The sequence below is a fragment of the Gadus chalcogrammus genome, chromosome 7 (genome assembly GCF_026213295.1).
Source record: "Gadus chalcogrammus isolate NIFS_2021 chromosome 7, NIFS_Gcha_1.0, whole genome shotgun sequence".
Taxonomy (NCBI): domain Eukaryota; kingdom Metazoa; phylum Chordata; class Actinopteri; order Gadiformes; family Gadidae; genus Gadus; species Gadus chalcogrammus.
In genome coordinates, this window is record NC_079418.1 from 352,110 (window position 1) to 377,768 (window position 25,659).

The window sequence follows — 25,659 nt, forward strand, 5'->3', positions numbered from 1 at the left end:
CTATGTTATATGTTATATGCTATGTTATATGCTATATGAATAAATATGGCAGTGTGTGTATGCACTTAGTAATTAACGAACAAAACAGAACTATACACACACTAAACAACTATATACACTAACACTGCAAAATAACTATAGACAGTAACACTGCAAAATAACTATATACACAACATAAAAAAAACTATATACAAAAGAACTATATACAACACCATCCCCGGCAAGAGTGCGCATCAGCGCTGGGCTCTACCCTGGTCCCGCTCCTTCTTCCCCCTCAGCCAGTCCTCCACACTCTGACCCGCCGCGACAGAACAGAAGACTTCTCCGCCGTAGCGGGAGTGTCCGGTCTCCCTCCGCCTCGGCTGGCCGCATTTACTGCACTTATGCACCTGTGGCACGCCGGCCCGGTGAGAGAGGGTCGTGCCTGGAGGTGCCTCAGCCCGTCGCTTGGCGCTCAGCCTCCTCGCTTCAACTGTTTTGAGGGCGACAGGCAGCTCAGGGCCGGCGTGCTGTGCGGCGGGCAGGGGTACAGGCAGCTCAGGGCCGGCGTGCTGTGCGGCGGCCAGCGGCGGAGGGAGGACGTGTGGAGCCGGCAATGTCCGAGGGAGCGTCAGGTGGGGGGGGGGGACGGGGAGCACCCACACACACTGCCGGGGCAGTGAGAGGTCCACAAGGAGAGGCTGTGCTGCTCTTAAAGGTCCAGTTGCAGCTGCGGCAGCAGCCGTCGGCAGGAAGGCCGGGTAAGCAGCCGAGGGGGCGGGCGGTCGTGGCGCCAGTAGCCGTCTGTGCACCACTGGCGCCTGCAGAGCGGGCACCGGTGCTGCCACAGCCGGTGCCGCTGCCGGGGCTACCGCCCCCCTCGCTGCCGCTGTCGTCGCCCGGCCTTGAGGCACCGCCGACGTCGCCGTTGCTGCTGCCGCCGGACGATCCACCGCCGCTGCTGAGGCCGGGCCCGGCGCTGTCGCCGCGGCCGCCGCCGGTGGTCGTCCTCCGTCTGCTGCAACGCCTGGAGTCAGCACAGCCCTCTCCTTCTCTCGCTGCGTCCGGGTAAACCTGAGAGCGGGTGGCGACATAGTGTTTTAGTTACAGTTACACCATCGAGAGCGTGTGGTTCAAGCGTGTCACTGCCCAAAGCATCCAACGCACCACAGCGAGAGGGTCCTAGCGTTCAGCTCAAAGAGCTGAACGGGCGCCCGAGCCATCAACCTCTGGTGTCCCAGCACAAGCTCCCGGATGTGGCGGTAACGAAGCAGTGCGCTGTCCCACCGTGTACCCCGGGCGCCGCCTTGCACACGGGTGCCCGTAGGGTACAGGTTGCAGAGCTGGACGCACACTGCTTCTACCAGCCGGCTTGTGCTGGGACTGCTGGCGGGTCCAGAGGTCTGTCCGACCAGGCAGCTGCGGACGAGGGACAAAAACAACGACAGACGTTACGTAAAGCGGCTCGCGTGTACGTCGGGGAAATGTACGACCGAAGCTTAGCCTCCTCACCGTCGCAGGCTCTCCACACCAGGGATACTGGTGCGGCCTGGCTTCGCTGCCATGAATCGACCCCCCCGAGCTGCCCCGTCCGTGTAGCGGGGAGGGTAAACTACTCGGGCCCTGTCGAACGGGGACAGGGCCTCGTAGAGCCCGATGAGCTCGTCTACCCTCCCCTCGGACAGGGCCTGTTCGTGGCGCAGCCCCACTAAGGCCGTGGCCAAGCGGACCACGGCCAGGTACCCCGGCTGGTCGTCTGGTCCTCGGTAGTCCTGCGAACACAAGCGGATACAGAAAACAACAAGTCAGACGGACGCCACAGAGCGCTGCGTTTGATCGAGCCAGTGAGTCGCACCGCTGTCGCACTCACCTCAGCGGTCTGCTGAGGCTCTGGTGAGGACCGGCCGGGGGAGCGGGGCGCGGGCTCGGGGGGATCGGTCGGACGGGATGGCTCGGGCGCGGGTGCGTCAGCTGGTTGCCCTGACCGCGGGTCCGTCCGAGGAGCGGTGAACTCGCCAGGCACGTGGAGTGTGAGGTCCTCCAACTCATGCCGGCCTTCGGCGAGCTCGTCGTCCTCCTCGGTAGGCGGTGGACCCGCGTCCGGAACGTCAGGGTCCAAGCTGACGTCCTGCAGCACTCTGCCCGTCTGGGAGTACAGGTACTCGATGCCGATGAGTTCCCCTGAAGCACAACGGCATCGTCACTCAATCTGGTACAAACATCGTTCTGCGCGGACACGTGTAAGCGTGGTGACGCCGGCTCAAACGTTCTTACCCGTGTACTCCCTGGGCTTGGTGTAGTCCCTGACCAAACTCGAGCCAAGCACCCGTTGGCTGAGCTGGTCAAGGGAGTGCTGCAGGGGGCCACTGTAGGTGCGGAGCAGCGGACGACCCTCCTGTGCCGCGGACGCCGCCCTGTCCTCGTTCCATCTCACCAACCCCTCCAGGAGAAAAGCCTGGAAGTGCCAAGGGTTGGCACTTTCTCCTGAGGAGGAACACAGACGCGTTTAGCGGTTTAGTCAGCACGCACAACGTGAACGACAACGAGGGCGGCGGCAGTGAAAGATAGACACGACGGTGAAACCCGTGGTTTACCTGGAATGAAGCGGTTGAGGTGGAGATGGAACGACTCCAGGGACGTGGAGCCGCGCGCACAACGGTACGTCGGCAGGCTGATCCCCCCCTTGGTCAGCCTGCCTGTCTCCGTGTACAGCTCCACGCCCGGCGGGTCCTGGATGCACTCGAGGTGCCGTCGCTGCTCCGCACGGATTGCCTGGATGCGGTCTCGGTCCAGCAGGGGAATCCCCATGGTGTCTCGCCCGTTGGCACCGCCGAAGGTTTGCAGGAGGTCATCAATCAGCCGCTCGGTCGCCGCAGCTCCACGCGTGCGGCGACGGCAATGGAGAGCCATCTCCCTGCGGCTGACGTGCCTCCACACTCCGGCTTCGGACGAGAAGGTCATCCCCTGCGCCTCTAGCGTCCTCCTCTTGGCGTTGAGCAACCGGGCTGTGTCCTCTGGGTCCCACAGGAAGATACTGGCGGACAGCTGCTGCAGGAAGGGCTTGTAGAGCTGGTGGCTCTCGGTTGTGACACCTGACGCGTAGCGTCGCATCAGGTGCCAAATGTCCAACCGGACCACCAGCTTGTCCCACTCCTGGAACGCAGCAGCTGCCTTGGACCCCCCGTGGGACGAACAGCAGTCCCGGTCGACGTAGAGGACGCGAGGCTGCGCTACCCCAGCGTCCCGGTACCGCCGCATTAACCCCGCGGCCATGGGCAACAGGCCACCCCCCTCGGTGGCCGTGAGCACGGACATTAGCACCTGCCCGTGCTCGTTGCCCACGTTGGTCGCCCAGGCTGCGGTATGGGCGGCGGCACCGGCGAGCTTCCGGGTCACCTGTTTGAAGGCGAGGCGACAGACACAGACACAGACACAGACACACACACACACACACACACACACACACACACACACACACACACGTCAATAAGGCTGCACGCACGTCGCAAGTCAATAGGGCTGCACGCACGTCGCAAGAGAGTAACGCTCGTGCTCCGACACCACATTCACCTTCTTGGTCGAATCCATCTTCAAGATGGATCCGAAGACTGAGGTGACCCGGGCCTTCACGTCCTCCAGGCGAGACAGGATGTCGTGGCAGTACACCACCAACAGCCAGCCGTACTGCGGCACGTCTGGCGATGGTTTCGGCGGTGGGGTGCACTGGCGCACGACACCCGTCGACGTGAAGGGCTCCATGACGCTGAGGTAGTGTATGGACCGCCGCATCCAGGCCTCTGTGTGTGCCTCACAGAGTTTTTTTTGCAGCTGCGTGGCGCTGTTCCCCCGAGTACGCTCACGCAGCTGGATGATGACCCGCCGGTCGCAGGCAAGCCTACAGGGGAGCGCACGTGTTACAGAAGAGCCACACGCAGACACACCGACAGTTTTCAGACAGCTGCTTACTTGTAGGTGAGGATCGCCGGGAAGAGGGCGCGATGCCCCTCTCCCAGCTGCCTCACGACCTCCTGCGACCAGGCGGCTACCTTCCTCCGACACCGACGGCACTCCAGGTACTCGGTGGCCATCAAGTACCAGCCGTCGATGTCCAAGACCTTCCGGATGGTCTTGTACATCCCACACTTGGTGAGATGTTTCTGGCAGCATGTCGGCCGGGGACCCCACATGTGCAGGGGCGCCCAGAGGAACAACCGACACGCGAAGAAGGCAGCCGCCGAGGCGGGTGGCTGAGTATAGTTCAGCCGGGGCTGGGGGGGGTCCCACCACAGCTTGAGGTCCGTGGTTAGCTTGAGGGACCCCCCGCTGGACTGCTGGAACAGCGCCCGGCCGATCCACTCCTGCTCTGCCCCGGTGAGGGCTGTCCGCCAGCCCTCAGGCAACCGGGTCTGTGAGGAGGATGAAGACAACACAGACAAACACACCGTGAGGAGGGCGAGTCGCTGCTGCGTACGCAGTCTGACGGTCGTCTCCACCGAGTCGTGTGTCTGTGAGTACGACGGGCGTGTGTCTGTACCTCAGCCCGAGCAGGAGCGGGCGTTGCCGGCTGCTCCACGTCGCCCGTCGTCGTCGTCTTCCTCCTCTTCTTCTTCGGCTCCGGCGCCAGGGTGGCCTCCCCGCACGGCGTCTCCTCCACGGAGACGCCACGAGGCTCCACCCTGGTCTGCGCCGGAGCCCGAGCAGGAAGCCCGACCGTCGGTGGAGCAGCCGCAACTTGTGGTGGTGGTGGTGGTGGTGGTGGTGGTGGTGGTGGTGGTGGTGGTGGTGGTGGTGGTGGTGGGGTGGAGGACGGTGCCGGGGGAGGTGGAGTCGGAGGCGTCACCAGCGGGAGCGGGAGGGCCTGAAGGACCTGTACGCCAGCTTCAGACACGGTCACGCACAACCAAATGGCATCAGCACAATGAGAGTGACGGGGCAACACACGGGCAAGCGAGACTAAGTGAGTCTGAGCATTCATGACGTGCAGCATGCTGTTGATTAGATAAAATGGTTTAGTGCTACAAGGCGACTGTTAGTTACAAGGCGAGGTTTGCTAGACTGGGAGTTTAATCAAATCCACATTACCACCACGTGAGAGAGGACGGCGCGTCTACCACCTACAAAGACGGCTACATCACCTGATAAACCTACCTTTATCCTTCAGGCATCAGCTTTAGCGACCAGCAAATTAAAAAGTTACAGTTAATACAAACATACTGACTCAAGAATAGATATCCAAGGCCAATGTTACAGTGCGACACGTCCGGTGTGGTGCCAGTTACCCATTTCTACATCAGTGACCATCCGGACCAGCTCCTCGTCCGTCACCTCTGTGGTGGGGGGCGGCGGAACCGAGGGGCGCTGGTCTCTGACGGAAGACACCGCTATGGGGGGGGGGGGCAACGGTCAGTAAATCGTATACACTCAACCTCTGTTGTGTGTAACAGAAAGAAAGAGCTACCGACCTGGAGCTGCAGGCCGTGCTGGTGGGCTCATCAGTCTCCTGATCTGGGCCTGCAGCTCCCTGGGGCCCATCGGACGCCCGCGCACAAGGGCCGAGAAATTGGGAGCGGTCGGCTTGCGGGGCGGCAGCACGGTTGAAGCAGCGGCCTGGCTGGTGGTGGTGCTGGGGCCGCTGCTGGTGCTGCTGCTGGCGGGCGGAGGGGGTGTAGCAGCCGCCTCCGCCGACCGCTCCTTGTCTCGGCCCAAGAAGTACTGAATGGCGGCGTCCATGGAGCTCCCAGGCTGCGGTGTCTTCCGTCGTAGCCACTTGACGTATCTGCAAGACAATGATCGAAAATCAAAAAATATAAACATGTCACAGCACCGTCTCCACTGCCCTTCACCACAATATGACTTACTCCTGACGGTCCTTGTCCTTGGATTCGTACAGGTCCTTCAGGGTGTCCTCCTTGAACAGCCCGAAGCCAACAAGCGCCTCGCCCCCCCGCCCGGGCAGAGTGGCGCGAGCCCGGGCCTCCTCCTGCGCCCGGCGGAACTTGAGGTGCTCCGCAAAAGCGGGGTGGGCGCAGGAGTAGCGGGCGAGGCTGTCCTTGTTGGCCATGAACGGGCTGTCCAAGGCACTCGTCTCCCGCTCCCGCTGGTGACTGGCGACCAGGTGACAGGCGTAGCCCGCGTCGTTCTCCAGGAGCCACCGGAAGGTCTGACCCCGGTACTTGCCAGGCTGGATGCTGTGGCAGCCCAGCACCAGCATGGGGTTCCCGGGGTCACCACCCTCGGAGACGACGCGGGCTCGGGCCTCCTTCTCCACCTCCTCCGGCCTCTTGGCGCTGGCGGGAGCCTGGGTCCCGCGTGGCCCCATGGCGGCGGTGAAGGCCGCCGCCGCATCAGAGGCCCGCAGGACCAACTGATGCGACGCGGTAATTCTCAAATTTGCAAAAGACATCTACAATGACAACAAATGACACGACACAGCATTAAACGAGCATTGCATTAAACGTGCATTACAGTTTACTACCTTAAAGTGACTTTTATGTTCATGGATGCTTACAGGAAAGATAACAGAAGGTTTGAAAGGTTGGAATGCTAATCGCCGCGCCACCAGTTTCAATGGGAATCGCGACTCACCGTAATTTCAACATTAATTTTAACATATTTATAATTCGAAATTCGTCCCAGCATTTATACCACATACACACTAGGGTCTATAGCATATAACCGAGTCTTCCTCTAACATTTTAACGCATTTTTCACGATTTACCAGTACTCGTTTTCAAGGCTAACTCCCGCGCAATCCGTTTCAATGGCAATCGCGACTCTCCGTAATTTCAACATTAATTTTAACATATTTATAATTCGAAATTCGTCCCAGCATTTATACCACATACACAATAGGGTCTATAGCATATAACCGAGTCGTCCTCTAACATTTTAACGCATTTTTCACGGTTTACCAGCTCTCGTTTTCAAGGCTAATCGCCACATCCTACCTTATCACCGACTGCAGAGATAATGGCTGACACACGTGGAAGGTTTTCCTTAAGTTCATGCTGATGCGTGTTGCTGATTGGGCGGGGCGCCCCTTTAGCTGAGGTCCCTTAAGTCGATGCGCTGTTGCTGATTGGGCGGGCGAAAGTTGGGGAAAAGTTAAGGGGAAGATTTGTGGCTGCCGATTGGCTGAGAAACAGAGAGCATCGCTGGGCAGATAGCGCAAAGGAAGGTTACCGTTCTTCACTATCGGGGTCCGGCCCGCGGCGCAGCCGCGGGACGGACCGCTTTGGCGCCCCCTTTCGGCCGCCGCACCTCGGGCCGGTCCCGGCCCCCGCGGGCACCTCGGACCGAGAATAAGTTCGGTCCAACCGGTCGAACCGACGGTTCGGGGTCGGAATTGGAACGCACCGTCTGCTTTGAGCAGAGGCCGAAATCGGAACGATCGGAACGAAACGGAACGCACGGGGTCGGGTCGGGACACGGGTGGAAACGCCCATGTCGAGGGACCGGTGCCGTTATAAACAAGCGTTCGTCTGATTCGACCCGTGTCCGTTATCGCAACGCGTCGCTTGTTTATCAAAGAGAGGCTATATTTTCAACGTATTGCTTGTTCGTTAAAGAACGGCTTTATTTTCAATGTATCGATTGTGTGGAACGTCTCTCTCACGCCGAAATCAACACACGCCAAGTCGTTCGGTAGGGCGTTTATTCATTTATTATAAATTCATTTATATATTCATTTATTATAAATAAAGGGGAAAATCAGAAATCATACGTGTGACTCGGTGAGCCACGGTGGTGTCCATGGCAATTGTCTCTCCGGCCGGGCGGGTCTCGTCACCCCCGTCGGTGAGGCCTCTTGGGCTCCGGCTGGTGGACATCGGCGGTATACGCCATCCACCGCCTCTCCCTCTGGCCGCCCGGCTTGAGGGGTTTGGGGCCGCCGGGTCGCCACAATTGTTTATCAAAGAAGGCTTTAATGTTCAATGTGATTGCTTATTAAAGAATGGCGTTATTTTCAATGTATTGATTGTTTATCAAAGAGCGGCTTTATTTTCAATATATTGCTTGTTTCTTAAAGAATGGCTTTATTTTCAATGTGTTTATTAAAGGCTTTATTTTCAATGTGATTGTTTCTTAAAGAATGGCTTTATTTTCAATGTGTTTATTAAAGGCTTTATTTTCAATGTGATTGTTTCTTAAAGAATGGCTTTATTTCGAGACGCTTTTACACTGTTTCTAATGTATTGCTTTTTTATTATTAAACTAAAAACGTTTGTTATCATTGTTGTTGTGGACTTGTTGCTTAAAGTAAAAAGAAGGGACAAGCGTGTGTAATTCAAATAGATTTATTAAATTAAAAACATGCACAACACAGGAGGGGGGTTCCCGGGGAGGAGCAGCCTCACACTCTGCCGGGGCTGTGTTCCTCTCCAGGGGCTGACACCGGGCCCTTCGCCCTCCTCTCCTCCCGCTGCTTCCTCTGCTTCCTGGTGAATGGATTTCAACATCGAATTTTAGTTCTTTAGGTAAATGCAAGCAGTTTACTTCGAAACGCATTCAGAAACAATCAATTCACCTCTTTGGCTTTCGCCTCTTGCGGTCCCTCTTCTCGGCCAGCCACAGGTCTACGCCTTTGCCGGCGTAGAGGGAGCAGAAGTTCTCCCCGTCGAACCGGCTGTGGCCAAAATCTTTCTGCGCCGGCTGGAGGCACCGCTGGCAGATCCGCAGCTTGTGCGGTTTGCGCCCAGGGGAAGAGGAGTCGCCGACCTCCTTCCTGCGGGCGATGTTCCAGAGGGTGGTCCTGGGCACCTTCCCGGCGTCCTCGGGGGCCTGTTGGCTGATTAGCCACTCACGAGCGGTGAGGCCCCCAGGGCCCGCCTCTGACTCGCAGTACGCACTGCTCTTGTAGAGCGCGTGCCCCGTGTCCAGGGTCCTGGGTTGGGCGCACGTGGGGCAGGGGTCCCCCGGCTGGCATTGGGGCTTCCCCTTTTGCTCCTCCAGCACCCGGGTGTCCTGCCTCAGTTGGGACTTGTGGCGGCAAATGGTAACCCTGCTTGGCTTCCTTTTTTGCTTCCTTTTCCTCTTTGATGGAGGAGGAGGAGCAGCAGCAGCGCTGTCGGACTCTGAACACAAGGCAATATAGAACACTTTTAGTCTAGATCAAATTAAATGGATGGATGTGCACACACACACACACACACAACAATTTAGCAAGTTAGATACACACCTTCTGGTTCCACGGCCTCTGGCTCAGGCTGCGCTCCGAGGTTGCTGTTAGTGGCTTCCATCGTAGTGTGGTTTAGAGGCATCTCCTGCAGCCCTATTTGAACCTTGTACGAGAAAGGGGTGGACCTTCACCTTCACCTGCACACGGGAGACTTTCCCGAGGCCAGCTGCCCTGTCTGATCTTTTGTCTTGGCTTGATCAGTCATCCTGATAGACAAAAGAGTCCAAGTTGGAGGTGTGAAATGAACTCAGGGTGTCGGGGGGGGGGGGGGGGCTCTCTGCGCTTCACTTCTAATTCCCACTGCTACTGTCATGATAGATGTGTGTGATGTGTGTGTGTCCATCATGCTGTTTGAAGTGTTGTGTGTGTGTGTGTGTGTGTGTATGTGTGTGGCAGTTAAAGACATGATTTAAGGAAAATACTCGGACAGCCAAAAAGGTAGCAGAAATTAATGGATGCGTATGCATGATCTGGAAAAAATAATGACTTTTAGCAACCCTCTTTTATGTGTTGTTAATTTATACATTGTTTAATAAAGAATGGTGTTTTTTCAACCAGCTTTTAAGGCGTGTTTTCTTTTTGTGATGTGATTTGAGCAAAAATCGTTCTTTCTTCCACACAAACGACAGAGTCTTTCGGTAACGGTAGGCTGTTTATATATATATATACATAATTTACAATGGCTGGTGGTCCCTCTACACAGCCAGCTCCACACTGCTGCTGGGGGGGGGGGGGGGGGGGGGGGGAGAGAATGTCAGGGTGGCGGCGGGGGGGGGGCCTCGCGGTCTCTGGCCAGCCGATCTCGGCGCCACTGCTCCACCGTTCCCCCGTCGGCCCGGGCGCAAAAGGTCTCCCGCTTGTAGCGGCTGTGGCCATTCTCCCTGGTCTTGTGCTGGCCACAGCGCTTGCAGGTAAAGGAGGAGACCTTTTTAGGGGGCTTGAGGTAGACCCCTAGCTCCCGGGCACGACGCTCCTTCTCCTCCAGGACCCTGTGCCTCCAGGCAGTGGTGCGGGGCATGGCTCCAGCAATGGCGACGGCAATGGCTGGAGCGGTGGCCGCGGCTGAGAGCGGGCTGAGGTCCGGGGGGGCGGTGGCGGTGGCGGCGGCGGTGGCGGCGGCACTCTGCTGCTTCACCATGAGGTCGTAGAGCTCCGGGGCCAGCGGCCCTCTGATTGTTGCAGCCAGACCAGAGGCATCCGCGGGCAGGTGGTGCTGGAGGGGCTGGTCTGGCTGCTGGGGCTGCTGCAGCAGAGTCCGTGGGGCCGACAGGGGCTCCGCTGCAGTCTGGGGAGCGCTGGGCCCTGGGACTGCGAGGGAGAGGGTGTCCCTCATCTTGTTTTTTTCCCTGGTGTTTTGCCTTTCAAGAAATAGAAACAATGCGTTAATTATGACGACAAAGATATCAATCACGACGACAAACACACACACACACACACACACACACACACACACACACACACACATCAGTTCTGCGAGCCAAAGTATATGGACTTACCACATGGACAGGGTCCGCTGGTTCACGTCATACAGCATGATGCGGGTGCTCGCCATGAGGGCAGGACAGTTGACCACGTTGTCCTGGATCAATTTGTAATCCCTCATGACGGCACCCCAGCGGTTGAGGCGTGCCCCGGCGATGGTCTTGGCGTCGCCGCTGTGGACGCGGCACAGCTCCAACATGATGGCCTCGACGACCCTGCTGAGGCTTGGGTACTGTGCCGCTCCCGCACCCTTACCCACGACGACACTGTAGAGAGAGAGAGAGAGAGCGTGTTAGTTACTGATTATAGGGGGCTGTTAAAAAAAAAAAGATTGAAGGAAATTGTTAATGCACTGCTTACCGCTTCACACTGTCCACTCCCGGGATGTGGGCGTGGCGGTTGCTGGTCTTGAACCGTCCTTTAGCCAGCCGGTCCTGGTGGCGGGGGGTGAAGGTCACCGGCACCTTGTCCCGCTCCGTCAGCCTCTCCCAGAGAGCGATGATGCCTCTGGTCTGACGGGCGGTGACGAAGGCGTGGTGACGCAGCTCCACGAGGCCGTGGGCCAGGGCCACCGCGTGGTGGTACCCGGGCTGACCGTCCGGCCCGACGACGTCCTGAAAAAAACGCACAGACACGGCACACGATGAGACGCCGCACACAAACACCGCGGCCGATATGAAATGTGGACAGGCGACTGCCACTCACTTCCTCCTCCTCCTCCATCTCCATCTCCTCCTCCACCTCGGAAAGGGGCGATCCCAAGGTGGCATCGACCTGGAGCACACCGCAGGGCTCCTGGAGCAGGGCGCTGTGGTGTGCCAGGAGACGGATCTCCTCTGGCTCCTCCTCCGGGTGCTCCTCCTCCTCCTCGAAGCCGTCATCGGCGGCGGCCTCTTCCTCCTCCTCTGCCCCATCCAGAGGTTCGGGATCCGGCTGCAGCACAGCGCCCGACTGGGAGTACAAGTACTCCACCCCTAAGAGTTCCCCTGCAGAGAGAGACACACACACACACACACACACACACACACACACACACACACACACACACACACACACACACACACACACACACACACACACACACACACACACACACACACATTAGCAGATGCCACAAGAACAGCCGCAGCAAACACTCTCTGTCGCTAATCTCCATGTACCTGTGTACTCTCTGGGCTGGGTGAAGTCGTCGACCGGCTGGACCCCGTTGACCTCAGAGGCCAGCTCGTTGAAGCTGTGCTGCAGCCGGGCGCTGTAGCACCGCAGCGCCGCTCGCGGTCCTCCCTCGACTGCCGCCCTGCCGCGGTCCTCGTTCCACCGAGCCAGGCCCTCCAGCAGGTACACCTGATAGTGAACATCACTCGAGGTGGTACCTGTACATAAAACACGAGGGGGAGAAGAGTTAGTGAAAAAGGAAAACAAACAAGCAGAACTTTGTCAACGCGGTGGAAATAGATTTACCCGGAACGAAGCGGCACTGGTGCAGGTGGAAGGACTCGAGGGAGGTGGAGCCGCGAGCGCACCGGAAGACGGGGAGCCTCACACCACCCTTGGTGATCTCTCCCGTCTTGGTGTACAGCTCCACCCCCTCTGGGTCCTGGACGCAGTCGAGGTGGCGGCGCTGCGTGCCCCAGATGTCCTCCATGCGGGCGCGGTCGATCAAAGCGACGCCCATGGTGTCCGTCACATGCCAGAAGGCGTCCAGCACCTCCTGGATGAGCCGCTCCGTCTCCGCCGCACCCCTCGTACGGCGGCGACAGTGGCGAGCCAGCTCCTTGGCGGACAGCGTGACCTGGGCGTCCCTCCCCTCCGAGGACTGCTTGGCCTCCTTCAGGCGCCGCACGTCCTCGCCGTCCCACTCAAAGATGGCGAAGGACAGCCTGGCCATGAAGAGGCCGTAGAGCTGGTGGCTGTCGGTGGTGACGCCCCTCGCGAAGCGCCGCATGAGGTGCCACACGTCCAGCCGCACCACCAGCTCTTGCCACTCGTGGTACATGCCGTGCGTGGCAGAATTGCCCACGGCGGCACAGCAGTCCCGGTCCACATACAGGACCCTCGGAGGGGCCTTCCCGGCTTCGCGGTACCGCCGCATGAGGCCGACCGCCATGTTGGTAAGTCCCTCCCCCTCGGCCGAGGTGAGAACGGACACGAGCACCTGCCCGTACTCGTTGCCAACGTTGGTCATCCAGGCGGCAGACCCGGCGGCGGCGCCCGCGAGCTTTTTGGCGATCTGCAAGACACAAACACACGTTTAGACACACGGACGGACGGACGGCACACAGACGTCATACGAGGCGACGGCACACGGAGAGAGAAACCTCACCTTCTTGGTGGAGTCCATCTTTAGGATGTCGCCGAAGATCGACGTCACCCTGGCCTTGGTCTCGTCCAGCCTGGTCACGGCCTCCAGCACGTACACCCGACCAAACCAGGTGAGCCCGGGCACCTTGACGAAGGTCGGCAGGGACACGTCGTCCTTCCGGGCCGCTCCGGGTCCCCTCAGCTTGCGGAGCACAGACAGGTAGGCGATGGAGCGCTGCATCCAGTCCCTGGAGTGCTGCTCCACCAGGGAGGCACGGAGGCGAGAGACGCCGTTGCCCAAGGTGCGCTCCTTGAGCATGGCTATCACCGCCCTGTCGCAGGACAACCTGGAAACAGAGAACACAGACAGTTAACCGTAGTTAACCACGAGCGACAAAACGCTGGGTAAACGCAGAATGACTAAAAGTGACATACTTGTAGGTAAGAACGGCCGGGAATTGCTCGCGGTGAGCAACGTCCAGCTGCTCCAGGATGTCCTGGGACCAGCCCGCCACCTTCTTGCCGCAGGAGGGGCACTGAAGGCACTCTGTGGCCATATAATACCACCCGCTCCTGTCCAAGACCCTCCGCACGGTCTTGTATAGGCCAGCGCCCATCAGCTTACCCCCATCGGCGGGGCACTTGAGGTGGTACGCCCACATCCGGTACGGAAGCCAGAGGAAGAAGGGGCGCTGGAAGAAGGCGTGGGCTGTGGCGGGGGGCTGAGTGTAGAGGAGCCGGGCGCCTGGCGGGTACCACCACAGTCGGGGCGGTGTGGTGAGCACAGCCTTCCCGCTGCTGGGGTCCCTGCGGAACAGCGCCCGGCCCACCCACTCCTGCTGCTCCTCAGGCAGCGTCTTCCTCCAGCTGAGGGGAAGCAGCTGAAACACACACGCAGCAGACACACACAGTTAGCGGGTGTGAATGTTCAGCAGACAGGCACACATACACACACACATCATATACACACACACACACACACACACACATTATACAAACCTCTTTGCCGGAGGCAGGCCTCGTGGCCATCGGTCCTGGTCCTGGACCTGGTGCTGGTCCTTCCAGCGGGGCCGCGGCCGGCGGGGCGTCCCTGGACGTGCCTGACAACCCATATGAGCGTTAGGGAGGTACGTTACACGTGCGGTACAAGTGTATTCACATCAAAACGTATACTCACTGGGAGGGTCGACCTCGTTGGCAGCGGCGAGCAGTTCGGCGTCGGTCGGGTCAGAGTAGGAGACACCTGCAAAGAACGACAACGAGACGACAACATGAACTGATGAAGCACTGGTGTGTTGTTAAAAGCACCTCCCAGGCTGTTTTGTAGACGGTGCAGTTACCTGGCCGTGGGAGGACATGTCCTGGCTCCGGTGCTGCTGTGGGCTCAGCGTCCCGGGCCAGCACATACTGCTTCAGGGTCCCCATCCTTGACGCAGTAGCTCCCACCTTCTGCGTCCTGACCCAAGCCACATAGCTGTAGTAGAGCAAAGAAAAAACACACAAAATCAGCACACACACACACACACACACACACACACATAAAATCAACACACACACACACACACACTACTTACGTTCGACTCTCTTGGTCCCGCGCGCCATACAGGGACTTGTAGGTCCGGTGTGAATGCACCCCGAACCCCACCAGCGCGTCGTCCAGCCCCCTGGAAGACCCGGAGCCCTCGCACAACCTACGCCTGGCGACGGCCGTCACCATGGGTGGGAACAGCCCGGCGTAGGAGGCGAGGGCGTCCTTGTTCTCCATGAGGGGCGACTTGCTGGTGTCTCCTCCCTCTCTCTCCATCTGGTGGGACACCAAGATGGTGACGGCGTACCCCACCGCATTTCCCAGCAGCCACTGGAAAGTTTGGCCGCGGTACAGGCCAAACTGCACCTCGCTCTCCGCCAGCACAAACTCGCCCGACATGCCACCCTTCTGCAGGGCTCTGGCCCTCGCCTCGGCTCGAACCACATCACCCCTCTTCACCTGAGACCCAGTGGTAGAGGCCTGGCGTTTGCTTGCCACTGCGTCAGCGGCATCAGAGGGGCGAAGGGTGAGCTCGGAGGAAGAGGGTTCGAACCGGAAAAGGGGAGCAAAAGACATTTTCTGAAAGACAAGAAGAAACAAAACAAGTCAGTGAAGTGTATTACAATGTACTAATTGGGTGTTAAGATAACAATGTTGATAACAATGTTAATGTCAGGAGATCAGCCCATTAGGCAGGCCCGCCGCTCCCTATACGCATGAAAGGCAGAGTGCTAAGCACACCAAGTACCTGGGGGGGGGGGGGGGGCAGAATTAAGGTTTGTAAAAATAAATACATAATAACAATTACATTATTGAATTAAAAATATATATAAATTAGTCATGAAGAGGCCCACCGTTGTTTATTCTTAATTGTATAACCTATCACTCAATTTCGGCAAATTAGAGGTTTTTTTTACCCAATATACAAAAAGAGGCCTTTAACCATCAGGGGTGTTAGGTTAATACTGTCAACGTTAATGTCAAGAGACCATTAGGTTTAGCCTGAGAGTGACCTGTTGCTCTCCCCCCACTATTAACACCTCTCCTATGCAAATCGCGGTTGCATTTCAAACACCGAAATCACACATTAATAATTTCACATTTAGACCAGCCTTTATATCACAATTACACCAATGCATTTTTCACGATTTACAAGCAGCACTCCCCATACGTATGAATGGGAAGCGCGAAGCTCCGTACTTTCAACAATTCGTTTTACATATTTATAATTCGAAATTCGTCCCATCATTTATACCCCATACACACTATGGTCTATAGAATATAACCGAGTCGTCTGTTCGCATTTTTATGCATTTTTCACGATTTACCAGAAGCACTCGACGTTGAGAAGGCTAACCGTCGCGCAATGCGTTTGAATGGGAAGCGCGAAGCTCCGTACTTTCAACAATTCGTTTTACTTATTTATAATTCGAAATTCGTCCCAGCCTTTATACCACATACACACTATGGTCTATAGAATATAACCGAGTCGTCTGTTCGCATTTTTATGCATTTTTCAAGATTTACCAGCAGCACTCGTTGAGAAGGCTAACCTAACCGTCGCGCAATGCGTTTGAATCGGAAGAGGGAAGCTCCGTACTTTCAACAATTCGTTTTACTTATTTATAATTCGAAATTCGTCCCAGCCTTTATACCACATACACACTATGGTCTATAGAATATAACCGAGTCGTCTGTTCGCATTTTTATGCATTTTTCAAGATTTACCAGCAGCACTCGTTGAGAAGGCTAACCGTCGCGCAATGCGTTTGAATGGGAAGAGGGAAGCTCCGTACTTTCAACAATTCGTTTTACTTATTTATAATTCGAAATTCGTCCCAGCCTTTATACCACATACACACTATGGTCTATAGCATATAACCGAGTCGTCTATTCACACTTTAATGCAGTTTCCACGATTCTAGTCATTTACTTACGTGATGGTAATGAACGGAAAACTAGTGACGGTTGAAAACTGTCAAAGTAATGAAAATCTTTCGGCTGGAGGAGTTTATGATAACTTGCGCTCCCTGCCGGCAGCCAATCACGTCTCAGGACGCAAATGAAACAGTCCAATCAAACCATGCGTGGTTTTGGCCCAGTAAATGAAACAGACCAATCAGACAGGAGTGGTTTTTCCGCCAGGGCGGGGGAGGGCGGGAGAGCAAGTGAAACAAGTGAAACACAAGTGTAGAGCACAACAACATTCCGGTGGCGCAAGGATGACACGCAAATTCGTGAAGCGTTCTATCTATTAAGTTTTAATTCAAAGTTTCGGAGTTCTAGCCAACTTCCTTCGTATAGCTGCCATTGACCCCCCCCATTTAAAGGTTCATTTTGGTACGGTAAATATGAAGCAGAAGGGAATTTGGCGCCCCTAGTGGCAAAAAAATTTAACATTGGAAAACACCTAAAAGCGTTGCCATGGGAACAGGGAGAGAGGCGTGGGAATATAAACCCTATGGAGTGATAGCTATGGATCAGGGCTAAGGCTGTGCCAAGTTCTGGCCACCTGGTGGCTTGTTTTGGTATAGAAAATCGCATTTGAAGTTTTTCACTAAACGCGGGAAAAAGGGGTGTTACCAATATTTTCTTTTGAAGAAAATTGGTGTGGAAGGTTTTCCAGGCTCCTTCTACATGTGTGGGAATTTTTGGAGTTGTAGCTCACTTCCTTCACATAGCTGCCGTTGACCCCAATGTAAAAATACTTGGAAAATGTTGTGAACATTTTGTGAAAATTTGTGAAAAGTGTGGAATCCCCACAGAAAGTGTCTAGGATCACGTTTTAGGCCATTTTGAGTCGTTTGGTGGTGGTCTGTGGTGCATTTTTTTGGACATTCATATATATTCTTTTTTTTTTTTCAAATTTGAAATTTGAAAATTCATTAATTTTTTGTTTTTGTTTTTTTTAACCCTTTTTTTGCTGGGCTCGTTCCGATCCTGAATCTGCAGGAATTATGCTTCTAGACCCTTCCTAGGCCGAGAAAATAACTTAAAACCGATACAATTTCATTTTCTTTTGTTTTTTTTAACCTTTTTTTTGCTGGGCTCGTTCCGATCCTGAATCTGCAGGAATTATGCTTCTAGACCCTTCCTAGGCCGAGAAAATAACTTAAAACCGATAAAATTTCATTTTCTTTTGTTTTTTTAACCTTTTTTTTGCTGGGCTCGTTCCGATCCTGAATCTGCAGGAATTATGCTTCTAGACCCTTCCTAGGCCGAGAAAATAACTTAAAACCGATAAAATTGCATTTCTTTTTGTTTTTTTGTTTTTTTTAACCTTTTTTTTGCTGGGCTCGTTCCGATCCTGAATCTGCAGGAATTATGCTTCTAGACCCTTCCTAGGCCGAGAAAATAACTTAAAACCGATAAAATTTCATTTTTGTTTTTTGTTTTTGTTTTTTTTATACCTTTTTTTTGCTGGGCTCGTTCCGATCCTGAACATTATTCGAGAGCGCCCCCTATTGGACATAAAGTATAACTTAGCAACCGTTAAGTAAATACGATCTCATTCTAAATAAATACAAAACGGTTACCATACCAAGGTCAAGACCCCCCTCCCCACACCACGCTCTACAGACATTATTCAAGAGCGCCACCTATTGGACAAGGATGCAATTCAGGTCTATAAGTAACAAGACAAGAAAATAAAATTCACAATAAGTGCTTTTGGTCTGTCATATTTTGCATATAGTATTTTAATAATAATTATAACACAATAAAGGGTTCTCGTCTTCATTTCCGACGAGAACGGCAGGTCAAAAGCGTTGATTTCACGGGGATTCGATCCAACGCTTTTGGTGTCTCTTTTTTGCTGGGTCGTAAAAAAAAAAGTTCTTTATCGACGCGACGAGTGAGGTGGGTTTTTTCCTCTTTTCTGTCGGATAAATAAAGATAAGAACGTTTCTCAGCCACGTTATCTTTTGCGCCATCTGTCCATCGAAGCTTTCCGTTTCTCAGCAACCGCAAATCGTCCAACGTAGGAATCGACTCCTTCTACATGTGTGGGAATTTTTGGAGTTGTAGCTCACTTCCTTCACATAGCTGCCGTTGACCCCAATGTAAAAATACTTGGAAAATGTTGTGAACATTTTGTGAAAATTGGTGAAAAGTGTGTTTTTTTTGGACATTCATATATATTCTTTTTTTTTTTTTTTAATTTGAAAATTGAAAATTCATTAATTTTTTGTTTTTGTTTTTTTTAACCCTTTTTTTGCTGGGCTCGTTCCGATCCTGAATCTGCAGACAGAGGGGTGATAGGACGTTAAAGGGTATAGGATTAGAGAGAGCGAGATGAGGTTGGAGGTTAGGAAGTTTTCAGATGGATTTCTCGTTGGTGCTCCACGGTTGGTTTTTTTTAGGATAGGATAGATTCATCGTTGGTACTTCTCGGTTGGTTTTAGGAAAGGATAGATTTCTTATCGTTCGGTTGGTGTTTAAGATGGGAAAGATTTTCCATTGATGTTGCTCGGTTGGATTTAAGATAGGATAGATTTATCGTTAGTGCTTCTCGGTTGGTTTTAAGGCAGGATAGATTTCTCATCGTTCAAGTTTTCCAGGTTGGTATTTGTTTGTTCCTTTTTTAAGGTTGGTGTGGGGTCAAAGACAACTTGGGTTCAAAAAAGACCAGATGGTCCGAGGGCTCTGGCAGGGTTAGGAAAATTGAAATATCTCATGGATCTCCCCACGTCGTCCGACGACTTCGCAGCTAGGATAGAGATCCAAGGCAAGGCACTGGCCGGCGCTTGTTATTCATGGTCTTAATGTCCTCATATGCTTTGACCCGTTCTTTAGAATGAGCTTTAGTTTTTCCAGTTTGGATTTTTCCAGGTTGATGCGTTATTCGTATTGTAGTTTGGTTATTTAATATTGGAATTTATTCAATGTTTTTTTGTGCGGCAGATTAAATTTTTTGTTTTAAAGTTGTGGTTTATATTATTTTGAAGAATCCCTTCAAGAATTGCAGGACATGTCATCAGTTGTGGTCCTCAGGATCATCGAGTGTTTCGGCCGTTATCACAAGACACTCTCACCCGAGGGAGGCCCTCCCGAGGTCGATCAACTCCCGGGAATGTCCTATAACTCCTCAAGAACTTCTTCCTTTTTATAAGGTTTGTTTGGTTGGTGTTAAAATAGGGAAGATTTTTCCTTTTAGTGTTACTCGGTTGGTCTTTAGGAGAGGGTAGATTTTTCCTTTGTTTGTTCGGTTGGTGTTAAGATGGAATAGATTTTCATTTAGTGTTACTCGGTTGGTCTTTAGGAGAGGATAGATATTTCCTTTGTTCGGTTGGTGTTAAGATGGGATAGCCACTCGGGTTAAGGTTAGGGAATAAGGCTAAAGGTTAAGGTTAGGATTTCGATAAGTGGTAGGAATAGCCACTCAGGTTAAGGTTAGGGAATAAGGCTAAAAGGTTAAGGTTAGGATTTAGATAAGTGGTAGGGATAGCCACTCGGGTTAAGGTTAGGGAATAAGGGTTAAGGTTAAGGTTAGGATTTAGATTTAGATAAGTGGTAGGGATGAAGTCTAAAGAGAATTGTTCCATACATTGCATAAACCCAGGAAATGTTAAAACAATTACAAAATAGCCTGTACCTCATACATAGCATAGCATCAAGTAATTAAATATAGTTTAGTTTTAAATAAAGTAATAAAAACTTACCCCAGAGTTGTCCTTCGCCTTCGTTGGTCATTTTGGAATGATAACTATGAAATCTAAGGGAGGGAATAGTATCTAACGTGTGTGAGAGAAATATAGTAGAGCTACTTCGAGATGCGACCTCTCTGCGTGCCTGGCTATGTGTTATGCCCTCCAATCTCTCTGTCGGCTTTTATAGGGTCAAGTGGGCGTGGCCAACGTGACGTAATTGTTCCTCCCTCCTTGCCTGTTTAATGGTGTTTGATCCCGCTTCCTAGTGGCTATGTGAGGGTTATTCAATTTGTGTGTTAGATCCTGCTTCCTAGTGACTATGTGGGGGCAGTTTATGCGTTTAAAATCAGTAACAATATTATTCTAAATAAATACAAAGTGTTTTTAGGGTTGGGTTTTAGGGAATAAAGCTAAAGATTAGGTTTTGGGATTAAAATCGAACTTTTTAAATTTTAAATGTTGAAGGGAATAGAGTTAGAGAGAGATAGAAGAGTGGGGTAAGGGAAGATGGGGAGTCAGAGGTAAGGAGGCGTGCGATGTCTGTCGCTACATCCTCCCCTGCCTGTCTGGGCTTCTCTGATATCCTATTCACCCCTCAAACCCAGAGGGCAGAGGGGTGATAGGACGTTAAAGGGTATAAGATTAGAGAGAGCGAGATGAGGTTGGAGGTTAGGACGTTTTCAGATAAATTTCTCGTTAGTGATACACGGTTGGTTTTTAAGATAGGATAGATTTATCGTTGGTACTTCTCGGTTGGTTTTAAGAAAGAGTAGATTTCTTATCGTTCGGTTGGTGTTAAGATGGGAAAGATTTTCCATTAATGTTGTTCGGTTGGTTTTAAGATAGGAGAGATTTCTCGTTAGTGCTCCACAGGGTTTAGATTTAGAGAGAGTTAGAGGAGTGGGGGTGGGGAGTCAGAGGTAAGGAGGAGTGCGATGTCTGTCGCTACATCCTCCCCTGCCTGTCTGGGCTTCTCTGATATCCTATTCACACCTCAAACCCAGAGGGCAGAGGGGTGATAGGACGTTAAGGGGTATAGAGTTAGAGAGAGATAGAAGAGTGGGGTAAGGGAGGGTGGGGAGTCAGAGGTAAGGAGGCGTGCGATGTCTGTCGCTACATCCTCCCCTGCCTGTCTGGGCTTCTCTGATATCCTATTCACATCTCAAACCCAGAGGGCAGAGGGGTGATAGGACGTTAAAGGGTATAGGATTAGAGAGAGCGAGATGAGGTTGGAGGTTAGGAAGTTTTTTTAGATGGATTTCTCGTTGGTGCTCCACGGTTGGTTTTCAGGATAGGATTGATTTATCGTTAGTACTTCTCGGTTGGTTTTAAGACAGGATAGATTTCTCATCGTTCAAGTTTTCCAGGTTGGTATTTGTTTGTTCCTTTTTTAAGGTTGGTGTGGGGTCAAAGACAACTTGGGTTCAAAAAAGACCAGATGGTCCGAGGGCTCTGGCAGGGTTAGGAAAATTGAAATATCTCATGGATCTCCCCACGTCGTCCGACGACTTCGCAGTTAGGATAGAGATCCAAGGCAAGGCACTGGCCGGCGCTTGTTATTCATGGTCTTAATGTCCTCATATGCTTTGACCCGTTCTTTAGAATGAGCTTTAGTTTTTCCAGTTTGGATTTTTCCAGGTTGATGCGTTATTCGTATTGTAGTTTGGTTATTTAATATTGGAATTTATTCAATGTTTTTTTGTGCGGCAGATTTTATTTTTTTCAGGTTGATGCGTTATTCGTATTGTAGTTTGGTTATTTAATATTGGAATTTATTCAATGTTTTTTTGTGCGGCCGATTTAATTTTTTGTTTTTAAGTTGTGGTTTATATTATTTTGAAGAATCCCTTCAAGAATTGCAGGACATGTCATCAGTTGTGGTCCTCAGGATCATCGAGTGTTTCGGCCGTTATCACAAGACACTCTCACCCGAGGGAGGCCCTCCCGAGGTCGATCAACTCCCGGGAATGTCCTATAACTCCTCAAGAACTTCTTCCTTTTTATAAGGTTTGTTTGGTTGGTGTTAAAATAGGGAAGATTTTTCCTTTTAGTGTTACTCGGTTGGTCTTTAGGAGAGGATAGATTTTTCCTTTGTTTGTTCGGTTGGTGTTAAGATGGAATAGATTTTCATTTAGTGTTACTCGGTTGGTCTTTAGGAGAGGATAGATATTTCCTTTGTTTGTTCGGTTGGTGTTAAGATGGGATAGCCACTCGGGTTAAGGTTAGGGAATAAGGCTAAAGGTTAAGGTTAGGATTTCGATAAGTGGTAGGAATAGCCACTCAGGTTAAGGTTAGGGAATAAGGCTAAAAGGTTAAGGTTAGGATTTAGATAAGTGGTGGGGATAGCCACTCGGGTTAAGGTTAGGGAATAAGGCTAAAGGTTAAGGTAAGGATTTAGATAAGTGGTAGGGATAGCCACTCGGGTTAAGGTTAGGGAATAAGGCTAAAGGTTAAGGTTAGGATTTAGGGTTAGGGTTAGGTTAAGAGCATCTTACCACTTTTTAAAAACGTTTTTTTTGGGCTAGTTCGAGAACCGAGTGGATCATGGGAATTGATCCCAGTGTTTCCCATACATAGACCATTGTGTGGCGCGGCGCCACAGAATCAACATCGAGCGCCACGCATTGATTCTGTCTCTTTTTTTTTTTATAACGCGGTTTGGAAATATATAAATCGTTCCGTTCATTCATCTCCGCATAGCACTCGTTCTCCCTGTCATTCTCGTTCACACACGCATACGCACACGCACACGCACACACAAACACGCACAGACACTAGGCCTGCAGCGGATTCGAATTGTATCCGAATCCGTTCGGTTCGTTTACCACAGTTCGGAGCATTCTGGAGATCCGCGGATTTCGGTTTCATGAAGGCATTGCCTTATGTAGCGTATTTTGCCTACTGTAGCCTACGTCCGAAACAAAAGGGTGTTTAGGACCCAGCGGAATGCATTCTCTCCAGTGCTGCCCGAGCCAATGATACTTTTCCCGCCCCTCCCTTCAGCCTGTCAGCGTTCAAAACAAACTGGGCTTTTCAAGCGCACGATTCCTAAATTTAAAGAAAGTAATTGATACAATTATATTCTAAATATACGGGAGATAAATACAAACGGGTGATAAGCGGGATAACGGCCTTCGAGGTCGACCGGTTCGATGGAAATAATGGACAGGTAGAGGCAACTCTGGCTTCATGCTGCGCTCGTCGCCAGAGTTCTAAGCCTCGTCGGCCGTTATCCCTTACATGTTACACTCAGTGCACCATGTTTTCAAATGCATTTTTAGGGGAACATTTATTGCACAAAAAAGCCTTGCAAGTTGTCTGATTGCAGTCAATTAACACATTGCAAATAGCCTGTGGGTCTCATTCATTTTTGTGTTTCTCCCCCAAACCCTCCGTCAAAAAAAAGTCCGCCTATTTACTATCACGGACATGATCCTAATCCGAACCGTATCCGAAACCGAGGCCCAAAACGGTTATCTGAACCGAACCGTGGACACACTGATCCGTTTCACCCCTAACAGACACACACACACAAACACACAGACGGAGACAGAGCGAGAGCGACGATACGCGAATACATGAACCCACCGATGTCACCCGTCGCTTAGCAACCGGACACGCTGGGGTTGTTAAGTTACCGGACTACTGTAACTACCACGGAGTGAAAATAACAAAGACGTGAATCAGGCAATAAATCCACTTTCCTTGACAGCGGTAAAGTTCGGTGTGCATTAAAGTACAGACGGAGTGGACCAATTGCGAACTACTGCAACTGCTCTAAGTTAGACCCGAAACTAATCAGAATAAGTGTTTATTGCGGGCTACACCACCTCTTCTATTCCGCAAAAAAATTATATTCTGAACAGAGAATTCGTATTCCGATTGAGGCGTATATATATGATACTTTTTTTTCGATTGTTCCTAGGCATCAAACAGTGCTGAAAAACCCAGTGCTGTTCAGGAGAGATACAGGAGGATGGAGGCCAGCAAGACAGCACACAAAATGTTGCTGAAACTACAGGTTAGGTGAAAACAGATTAGTGTAGATTTTAACTTTAAAAAATAAGAGTAGGGAAAGTAATTTCGATCCTTCTGTTCCTGGTAGAGGTGGCAAGGAGGAGAGCTGGAGGACACAGGGGCACTGGATTCAATCCAGAATGGTTAACCATGCCCCAGTTTAAACCATGGCTGTACCAAAACCAGCATGGTAGTCAGCATATTGCTTTATTTATTAATCTATTTTTGTTTTTACACAATTGTACCTGTTTAATTTAGCTAATTATATTAATAGTATTGTATATTATTTAAGGGATGTTCTGCAGACTTTGTAGGCAGCACAAGCCTGCACCCAAGAAAGGTGCAAATAAGAGGGCATTTGTGGAGGTTGCTGCAGTCACATACCGCAAAGACTACTTAGAAAGGCATCTCAAAGGCACCACCAGGAGAGCATCAGATGTCAGGCATCGCTTTCTTCGGGTACTTTCCAAATGGGAAAATTAATAATATCCAATTTCATGTGGTAGGCATATGTATAAAAATGATTTACTGATTATTTTTTTTAATTAACAGGTGTATCAGTAATGGACTCATTTGACCCAATAATTGTGTTGGAGCATGAGCCCATAATTGGTGGTTTCAAGTGCCTTTATTGGCTTGTAAAAAATGAAATTGCCCACCAAACCAACTACCCCAAGCTTCTGAGTCTGGCAGAGCTTTTAGGGTGTGACTATTTTAAAAAATTAAAGGTAACATCAATTGAAATAATCTCAACAATTCAGTCTTTGCATTAATGACTATACATTTTTGAACAAATTATACAATGATCTTGTTCTTCTCCCAATTTCAAGATTGACAAGAGGAATAATTATAGGTCTCATCGTATTATTGATGAGATGCTGGAGATCCTAGCAGAGGTCTTGGAGGAACCTATTCTCATGGACATCAGGTCATCACAGGCGATTAGCCTGGAGATAGATGAGAGCACTGATGTCTCTGTGTCCAGGCAACTGGATTTGCACATCAGGTAGTACATTACCATTCTCAGTTAGAATCACATACGTCATGATCCCAGCAAAATAATTGTGAGTTCTAAATGCTAATTTTCTACAGGTACTTGGATAAAGAGGGACAGGTGTACAATCAGTTCCTGGATCTGGTATCCGTCATTGACGGCAAAGCGGACACCATTGTTTCCGCTGTCAAAACAGTCCTTCTCAAAAAGGGCATCCCGACTGAGAAGCTATATGGACTCGGGACTGATGGGGCAGCTGTCATGACAGGTAATTATTTTATGCAATAAGATTTTGTTTAGTGTATTATATTTTGTCTGTTGAATTCAAGTTTAACACTTTTTATTTATTTTTAATCTAGGGCGTTTGAATGGTGTTGCAAAGCAGCTTAAAGACAGCTTTCCCAAACTTTTGGCTGTGGCTTGTGCTGCCCACAAACTGGCCCTTGCTTGCAAGGATGCTTCAAATAGTGTCCCGTACATGGCTACATTTAGGGACCACTTGCAGGATCTGTACCTGTTTTTTAGAAATAGT

At 51.5% G+C, this 25,659-nt stretch overlaps 3 protein-coding genes across 3 annotated transcripts; all 3 read right to left on the reverse strand.

Annotated features, from left to right (window-relative positions):
- Window positions 1-233: 233 nt before the first annotated feature.
- Window positions 234-4,984, reverse strand: LOC130385422 (uncharacterized). The gene is made up of 9 exons (XM_056593923.1): window positions 4,514-4,984; window positions 3,946-4,385; window positions 3,550-3,874; window positions 2,574-3,375; window positions 2,254-2,463; window positions 1,850-2,160; window positions 1,492-1,751; window positions 1,147-1,398; window positions 234-1,053 (listed from the first exon to the last, which is right to left on the reverse strand). Exons 1-9 carry the CDS (start codon window positions 4,964-4,966, stop codon window positions 234-236), a joined length of 3,873 nt encoding a protein of 1,290 aa, XP_056449898.1. The 5' UTR covers window positions 4,967-4,984.
- Window positions 4,985-5,220: 236 nt separating this feature from the next.
- LOC130386305 (uncharacterized) lies at window positions 5,221-7,019 on the reverse strand. The gene is made up of 4 exons (XM_056595137.1): window positions 6,927-7,019; window positions 5,838-6,382; window positions 5,442-5,755; window positions 5,221-5,360 (listed from the first exon to the last, which is right to left on the reverse strand). The coding sequence occupies exons 2-4, from the start codon at window positions 6,380-6,382 to the stop codon at window positions 5,224-5,226; spliced, it is 996 nt and encodes a 331-aa protein (XP_056451112.1). The 5' UTR covers window positions 6,927-7,019; the 3' UTR covers window positions 5,221-5,223.
- A 2,892-nt stretch (window positions 7,020-9,911) lies between these two features.
- LOC130385423 (uncharacterized) lies at window positions 9,912-20,645 on the reverse strand. The gene is made up of 13 exons (XM_056593924.1): window positions 20,129-20,645; window positions 14,515-15,047; window positions 14,281-14,414; window positions 14,118-14,183; window positions 13,940-14,040; window positions 13,376-13,821; window positions 12,963-13,287; window positions 12,101-12,869; window positions 11,800-12,012; window positions 11,345-11,625; window positions 11,000-11,253; window positions 10,654-10,905; window positions 9,912-10,515 (listed from the first exon to the last, which is right to left on the reverse strand). Exons 2-13 carry the CDS (start codon window positions 15,042-15,044, stop codon window positions 9,912-9,914), a joined length of 3,975 nt encoding a protein of 1,324 aa, XP_056449899.1. The 5' UTR covers window positions 15,045-15,047; window positions 20,129-20,645.
- Window positions 20,646-25,659: the final 5,014 nt, after the last annotated feature.

What these genes read in the sequence shown, in the direction of transcription:
- LOC130385423 (XM_056593924.1), bottom strand. Translation starts at nt 15,044, where the DNA reads ATGTCTTTTGCTCCCCTTTTCCGGTTCGAACCCTCTTCCTCCGAGCTC. An exon ending in CCGGCCGTTCTTACCTACAA is followed by an intron (nt 13,288 to 13,375) that starts GTATGTCACTTT and finishes CTCTGTTTCCAG; the next exon opens with GTTGTCCTGCGACAGGGCGG. An exon ending in CCAGTGCCGCTTCGTTCCGG is followed by an intron (nt 12,013 to 12,100) that starts GTAAATCTATTT and finishes TTTTATGTACAG; the next exon opens with GTACCACCTCGAGTGATGTT.
- LOC130386305 (XM_056595137.1), bottom strand. Translation starts at nt 6,382, where the DNA reads ATGTCTTTTGCAAATTTGAGAATTACCGCGTCGCATCAGTTGGTCCTG. An exon ending in AAGGACAAGGACCGTCAGGA is followed by an intron (nt 5,756 to 5,837) that starts GTAAGTCATATT and finishes ATTGTCTTGCAG; the next exon opens with ATACGTCAAGTGGCTACGAC. An exon ending in AGCACGGCCTGCAGCTCCAG is followed by an intron (nt 5,361 to 5,441) that starts GTCGGTAGCTCT and finishes CCCCCCCCATAG; the next exon opens with CGGTGTCTTCCGTCAGAGAC.
- LOC130385422 (XM_056593923.1), bottom strand. Translation starts at nt 4,966, where the DNA reads ATGCTGCACGTCATGAATGCTCAGACTCACTTAGTCTCGCTTGCCCGT. An exon ending in CCTCAACCGCTTCATTCCAG is followed by an intron (nt 2,464 to 2,573) that starts GTAAACCACGGG and finishes GTTCCTCCTCAG; the next exon opens with GAGAAAGTGCCAACCCTTGG. An exon ending in GGTGTGGAGAGCCTGCGACG is followed by an intron (nt 1,399 to 1,491) that starts GTGAGGAGGCTA and finishes CCTCGTCCGCAG; the next exon opens with CTGCCTGGTCGGACAGACCT.